This window comes from Malus sylvestris, chromosome 2 (genome assembly GCF_916048215.2).
Source record: "Malus sylvestris chromosome 2, drMalSylv7.2, whole genome shotgun sequence".
In the NCBI taxonomy this organism is placed as follows: Eukaryota; Viridiplantae; Streptophyta; class Magnoliopsida; order Rosales; family Rosaceae; genus Malus; species Malus sylvestris.
In genome coordinates, this window is record NC_062261.1 from 3,771,631 (window position 1) to 3,779,039 (window position 7,409).

At 38.6% G+C, this 7,409-nt stretch overlaps 1 protein-coding gene across 1 annotated transcript; it reads left to right on the forward strand.

The window, feature by feature from the left end:
* Positions 1–5,775, forward strand: LOC126594623 (casein kinase 1-like protein HD16). Its single transcript, XM_050260988.1, has 19 exons — positions 1–184; positions 1,010–1,191; positions 1,269–1,486; positions 1,586–1,711; positions 1,802–1,875; positions 1,947–2,016; positions 2,125–2,180; positions 2,316–2,387; positions 2,480–2,574; positions 2,707–2,773; positions 3,103–3,232; positions 3,325–3,543; positions 3,626–3,756; positions 3,973–4,147; positions 4,242–4,332; positions 4,536–4,693; positions 4,785–4,973; positions 5,102–5,204; positions 5,360–5,775. Exons 2-18 carry the CDS (start codon positions 1,089–1,091, stop codon positions 5,159–5,161), a joined length of 2,034 nt encoding a protein of 677 aa, XP_050116945.1. The 5' UTR covers positions 1–184; positions 1,010–1,088; the 3' UTR covers positions 5,162–5,204; positions 5,360–5,775.
* The last annotated feature ends 1,634 nt before the right edge of the window (positions 5,776–7,409 follow it).

The following is a 7,409-nucleotide window of genomic DNA, read 5'->3' on the forward strand; positions in this document are numbered from 1 at the left end:
ACCTCTCTCTCTCTCTCTCTCTCTCTACACATTCAGACCCACCTAAGTCACCCACCGTCAAATTCTTTGATGGCCTCTCTTCCATGAAACAAACCCCATTTTGTTAAGTCCTCCATTTTTTTTCTTCATTTTTCATCGGAAGAATCCTATTGGGTTCTCGATGTCATGAGCTTTTTATCAAAAGGTACGTGTTTGTTCGATAAAGTTCGATACTTTCCTGTGTATTGCCATTTGGGTATGCCGTAAATTTGCCCTTGATTCTGATTGTTTTGGTGTTTTTGCGATTGCAGTGCATCGGTTTGTGTGAATCTGTATTTGGGTGTTCTTGTTTTTGTATTTTGATTTTCTGGGAATTTTGTGCTTGCTGTGTTTGCTTGGCTTTTTGGATTCATCTAACTGGTGGGTGGAAAATTTGAGATGGGTTTGATTGATTTGAGCTGAAAGCTTTCCGAATAGGTTGGTTTTCGGGTTAAAAGTTTGCGCTTTTGTGTGATGTTTGTGGTTTATGGATTAGATGTTTAGGATTTCAGTGATGATTTTACTTTGTGGTTATAGATTTATATGTCGTTCTGTTTGAATGAATGATTGGGATTTAAGACTGTTCGGTTGATCTTTGAACTCGTGGGTAATCGGGATTTTGGCCAGATGAAGATCAATGATGTTGTAGCTTTTGGAAATTAATGTAATTGTGCTTGGGTGCTAATGTAGCTGTAGTTGTATTGAGTAAAGTTTTGAATGTCTATTATGTTTGTGATGGACATCAACTTGCAATGCCAGGACTTTAAACCAAATTTTGTTTCTGTGATATATAATGGTTCAGTTAAAACGTGTCGCTGCTATGAAAATTCATGTGTCATTGGAATCATTATGCATTTATGAGTTATAGATCTTGTTTTCACTTGTATGCCGTTGAATGACGTTACTAATATGATTATGTGTCAATTTAATTTTTGTACGGTGAGTATCTGAAGTCAAGAGAAAATCTGATTTATCGTCTTTTGTTTGCTAGGTTGAATCTAAGGCTTTAATTTTTCAACATTCTTTTGGGGCTGGAGAAGGAAAGTAGAGATTATTTGCATGAATATAGAATGCCAGATTTAAGAAGTGGAGTTCGACGTTCAAAGAGGATCAATTATGTCCAGGAAGATCCTGCTGTTCTAGTTCCAGCTGTGCGGCCTGGTGCTGGAAAAGGTAATAGCTTCAACATTCTATTCTTGATATCTTCTGTAAAATTCATTTAACCCCGTGCTTTCTTTGTTCAAGTGCAGTTCTGACTGGTAAAGGTAGGGGTAGAGGGTCTAGAGCCCTGAATCAAGTTAAGAATTCCAAGCTATTTGGTGCTGGGGTTGGTGGCCAAGGGCATACAGGTTTGGGCTTTCCAGAAAGAGAATTAGCGCCGGTTCACGACGAGTTGGTAGATCAGAAAGGTGCACAGAAATTGGTTGCTATGGAGGATGAAGGAAGCACTAGTCCACTTCCGGACAGAGTAATTTTATCACCTTTCTGATTAGCTTTATGTTTATTACTATGGAAGCGTTGTCCATTTAATATAGTATATAATTCCTATAAATTTTTTATTTTTCAGGTACAAGTTGGCAAATCTCCCTTGTACAAGCTAGACAGAAAGTTGGGGAAAGGGGGTTTTGGACAAGTTTATGTGGGAAGAAGGATGACTGGCGGCTTAGGGTGCTCTGGGGCTGATGCCTATGAGGTTTCATATTTGCAGTGCATCTCTAGTATACCTGTGTAAATTCTCTGAGGAAGTTGTGCGATACTAATGGTCATTTCCTGTTCATTGTAGGTTGCTCTGAAGCTTGAAAGTAAAAATGGTAAAGGTTGCAGCCACGGCCCTCCTTATGAGTGGCAAGTATACAGGTAATGCAATATTTCATACTCATTTTAGTTAAACTCTAATCTGTGTATCCTGACCATTGTTTTTATAACAGTACTCTTAATGGATGCTATGGGCTTCCCCTCGTCCATTACAAAGGTCAACAGGGAGAGTACTATATCCTAGTGAGTATCTTGTCTATCCATGTTTGTTTCCTTGGAAGGTTTTCCAAATGTTGGAAATATTGTGAATACTTTCCATTCATGAATAATGATTCCTTAATGTGAATACAGGTCATGGATATGCTAGGCCCAAGTTTATGGGATGTTTGGAATTCCCGCAATCAGTTGTAAGAAATTATATTGTTCTCTTCTGTTTTTATGCTCCAAGTTTCAGAGTCAATATTCTGAAAATTATGCACCTTCAGTTTATGGGCTATATTTAACACTTTGGTCTTGTGTTTCTGTTTTTGTTTTCTCCAAAGGCTGTCTGAAGAGATGGTTGCTTGTATAGCAGTGGAGGCAATCTCTATTCTGCAGCAGCTTCACACTAGAGGGTACCTTGATATTAATTAGTTTCTCCGTCTTTCTTTTTCTTTTAATTTTTTCTGTCTCATACGTTGTTCATGGTTATTGATTTTCACTGCAGTTTTGTGCATGGAGATGTTAAGCCAGAAAACTTTTTACTTGGTCTACCTGGAACACCTAATGAGAAGAAGTTATATCTTGTTGATCTTGGTTTGGGTATGTGTTCTTTGTTAGACAAGTATTGGGAAAAGAAAAACTCTTAGACCACAGTTGAATGTGCTTCTGTGTATTCATGTCATGGGAATTTTGAACAACTTGTGACTATTCTTGTACGTTTTTCTTCCTCAGCTTCCAGATGGAGAGATGGGTCTTCTGGACGTCATGTTGATTATGACCAAAAACCTGATGTTTTCAGGTAACTACAACCTTGACCATGGTGTGTGCGTTGGATGGTCAGTTACAAGATGGTTAGGAGGGATTGAGGGGAGAAATAAAAATTGTTATCTTTTAAGTATCATGAGAAAAACAATTGCTTTAGAGGGGTTTTATTAGATTGGGAAGTGAATATAATCTAAGAAGCATTTCAGAAAATAGGACAATTGACCAATTGCACATGTCACTTAATTGTAGTAATGAGCATTATTTCAGTCTGATCATTAGATTACAAGTCCTTTAGAAGAATTTTCCTTATCTGAAATTCACTCATGATCTGAAGTGGCCTAATGTATCTGATATCTTTAAAAGGGGAACTGTACGTTATGCAAGTGTACACGCTCATTTAGGAAGGACAGGGAGCCGAAGGGATGACCTTGAATCGTTAGCTTATACCCTAATATTTCTCCTTAGAGGAAAGCTTCCCTGGCAAGGCTACAATGTAAGTTCATTCGGTATTTCACTATGCATTACCATTCCAGCTGGATGGCCTATTTCTGTTTACAAATGCTAACCTGGAGTTTGGGGCTGCAGGGAGAGAACAAAGGTTTTCTTGTTTGCAAGAAGAAGATGGCAACTTCTGCTGAGACGCTATGCAGCTTATGCCCTCCCCCTTTTCAACAGTTTCTTGAGATGGTTACCAATATGAAATTTGATGAAGAACCAAATTACTTAAAGCTTATTTCCCTTTTTGATAACAGCATTGGCACAATTGCCTCTCTGCGACCTATCAGAACTGATGGAGCTGCAAAGGTGGTTGCTCATGTTATAATCTGTTGATAAATTTTAAGTTTCTGGCCAGTTCAATTATTTATTTAATTTTTATGCAATATAGGCGGGTCAAAAAAGGGGAAGATTGCCTGTTGACTCAGTAGATGATGAGCAGCCTAAGAAAAAAGTTCGCCAAGGTAGTCCAGCTACTCAGTGGATCTCGGTCTATAATACCAGATCATCAATGAAACAAAGGTAGTTTCTGTGAAAGGAACATAAATCCCTTTCAGGTTTTCTTACTTTACTTATCATCGGCAAGGTAGAGAAGCCTTGACAATGTCTCGCCAATCACCCATCCTAAATCCCCCTTTCCCGGTTTACCTTTAATCTAAATTCTCTTTGTTGTTACTTTATTCTTGGCTTTACATTCTTGTTCCTGTATGAGCGAGTAACAAGAAGGCTTCTCTGCAGGTATCACTACAATGTTTTGGATCAAAGACTGGACCAGCACATTGATAAAGGAAAGGAAGATGGTTTGTATATTAGTTGTGTCGCTTCATCTGTGAATATGTGGGCTATCGTCATGGATGCTGGGACTGGCTTCACATCCCAAGTTTATGAACGATCATCTATTTTCTTGCACAAGGTAGCTATTCTTGAAACTACTTCCCATCAAGTTTCACTTTGACATTTAATTATTTTCTGTTCCAGAAAGTTGATGATTTCTTATTGTCCACCAGGAATGGATAATGGAACAATGGGACAAGAACTACTATATTACTTCACTTGCTGGCACATTAAATGGCAGTGCTCTGGTGGTAATGTCCCAAGGTAAGTGAAACTAGTTTACCGAGCTTCCTATTGTCTTTGGCGGTGTGGCTGGGGCTTGGTTTCTGCAGTGCAGTCACTTATCTTTCCCCCTACCTTAAGCATTGATCTGCAGGATATATCTCATCGAATTGTCTTTCTGACTTGGTTGAGCTGTTCTTTTCTAATAGCTAATTCCTAATTTTTCTGCTCTCTTCCCATTGCAGGTGTTCCTTATACTCAACAATCCTACAAAGTCAGTGATGTGTTCCCTTTCAAATGGATTAATAAGAAGTGGAAAGAAGGTTTCTCTGTTACCTCCATGACTACTGCAGGTAGCAGATGGGGTATTGTCATGTCCCGAAATGCAGGTTATTCTGGTCAGGTATACCAATTTAGGAACTCTGGTTTTGTAATGTTCCGTTTCAGGTGAAACAGTGCAGAAACTAATTGCGTCCTATGTGCTGTCTTGCTAGGTTGTCGAACTTGATTTCCTGTATCCCAGTGAAGGAATCCATAGAAGATGGGAGAACGGATATCGGATTACCTCCACTGCGGCTACGGAGGATCAAGCTGCATTCATACTTAGTGTACCCAAGAAGAAATCACCAGATGTGGCTCAAGAAACTCTGCGGACATCGATTTTTCCAACTTACCAAGTGAAGGTACATTTTAATTGCTGAGATATATCTAATTGGGGGGGAGTGGGTGTTGCCTGCCTAATAGAATTAAATTACCTTAGCTGCATGATTTTTTCCTCTGGTTGATTTACTGTTTATTTTTGCTGTGGCAGGAAAAATGGTTAAAGAATCTCTACATTGCATCTATCTGCTACGGGAGAACGGTGTCTTGAGGATCAGGTTCGGTGAAAAGCTGCATGATGATGTTAAATGCAGGTATAATATGATGCTTTTAGATCCCGTGTTAATTCATTAAACTTTTAATTTGTGGACTTGAACCTCGGATGCAAATCACCTCCATCCAGTTTTTTAAGTATTATTTCGATAAGCAACCATCTCTTAACATTTTTCGGTAACATGGGATTTTACAGCGACACCAAGGCGGCATTATGTACTTCTCGGCGGATGGCTGATTGCACCTTTTGTCTAGCCTTCTCGACGATACAGAAAGTTCTGTACCATGTAGAGGAGGCAAAAATGCTTTCATTGAGAACGTATGAGTAGGGGAACTAAAATGTACCGCCATTCGTGCTTATCGGAGGTAGTTCAAAGACGGAGAAGTTTGTACTCTTGGTATGTTGTATTTTGGTTGTAGAAGGGATGGAATTCTCCAATTTGAAGAGAAAAAAACATAACCTCTTGGGGGAGAGTTCAAGTTTAAGAAAAAAAGAAACTCTTGGAAGGCATTTGGGACACAAGTGTGTCACCCTCCCAAAAGTGTTTGTGTGTAAAGGAATTGTAATATTTATTATGAAACAGAAGTAATGAAAATTGAAAAATTGACTCATCCATGGCCTGAGATTTTGCTTTTCCGGTTTCCATTGGGGTTCCTCGTGTGCCAATTACCACTTAGGTTAGTGTATACACACGTTTATTTTACCTTTCACATATTTTTTTAATTTTCATTGTCGGATCGAATGAATTAAAGAAGATTAATGGTAAAAAAATTAATAAGAACGTGTAAGAAGTAAAATAGGATAATTTTGTCTCTTGATACAAGCTGAGACAACTCTCTGAACCCCCTTCTGGGGTTAGCCTAGTGGTGAGAGTGGATATAGAGATGGGTAGGAGTACGCTAGGTTCAGGTTTCGAAACCTTGTCTATGTTATGATCCACCCACATGATAATTGCATGACCCTTACAATGAGATGATTAGGATCCACCTAATCCGGATTACAGTTTAATAAACACATGTTAATTACTTTATTCTTCTAGATGAACTCATGAAGCATTTGGTTGGTCCTGAAATCTTCAGCAAACTGAGCTATGAGCTTTTCTATTAGTCATCCAGGGTGGACTATTTGAGTCACAAATAGTTAGCCAACTACTACTTCCAATATTCTTCAACAACACAAAAACCACAAGTTGGTATGTGTGATTCATTCAATGCATATTGCATTTAATTCGCAACTTTTTACTTCATTTTCCCTATTGAGTGCTTCGTAAATCAAAATGAGACAAGTTGGGTACATCCCAGTTCAGTTGTTGCCGTTCTTTTGGAACAGTCTTTTATATAGGCAAAAGTCAAGGACAAACAGCTACAATCTTACATAATCATAAAGCAAAGGATGCCGTAGCATACAAAAGTCTTCCAACGAATCGTGAAAGCTTAGCCAACCCACATGAGGTATCCATACTTACAACACAACTGCTATATATGTATGTATGTATGTATGTATGTATATGCACTCTTATCAATTAGGGCAACTTTCATAACACAGTAACGTGTATTGCAGGTTTTGCTGCAATGGATGTGAGAAAATATTTGTGCAGCTCAGGCTGCAGAACCATCCGATTGGGCGGGCGAATGTACTATGATGAGATTGATCGCCTGGGATTCACACCGAGAGCAGATCGAACGGCAATAAGTTGAGGTGGAAAGTCTTGTGTTGCGGGTGAAGTTGAAGAAAGAAAAGAGGAAGATTTTTGACTCTCCATCACCTGTGCAAGTCTCATGTGATCCTTACACCTACTCTCAGCATTTTGATCAATTATATATGTTAGATGAACCCGAAGAATACGATCACCTATCTCCCTCGTTCTCCATGCGTTTCGTGGATCATTCGAAGATCTTTCGGAAGAATGAATCGATGGTTTAGGGGTAGAAATGAAATTGTTTAATCCTTTGTTGCTATGTGTGTGTATGTGTCTGTGTTTGTTTGTGTGTCTATGCATATATATAGTAATGTTCATCAGCTCATGGGATAAGAAGGGTGTCTTTCTAAAGTTTAACATGGGAAAATCCGTTTACACTCACTTCATAAGTTCATATGTAGCGAGTAATTTTTAGTGTATTCGGAACACAGTCACGTAGTGTTATTATTTCACTCAAATTATAACACGTGAAAAAGCGCATCACGTCACTTGTATTACATGTACTCATAATTAAGATGACAAACTATAATTAGTGTTATGAATTGG

Bases quoted from the DNA above. Each gene is read 5' to 3' on its own strand.
- LOC126594623 (XM_050260988.1), top strand. From the start codon at position 1,089: ATGCCAGATTTAAGAAGTGGAGTTCGACGTTCAAAGAGGATCAATTAT. The intron at 3,544-3,625 runs GTGGTTGCTCAT...TATGCAATATAG, and splicing joins GAACTGATGGAGCTGCAAAG to GCGGGTCAAAAAAGGGGAAG. The intron at 4,333-4,535 runs GTAAGTGAAACT...TTCCCATTGCAG, and splicing joins TCTGGTGGTAATGTCCCAAG to GTGTTCCTTATACTCAACAA.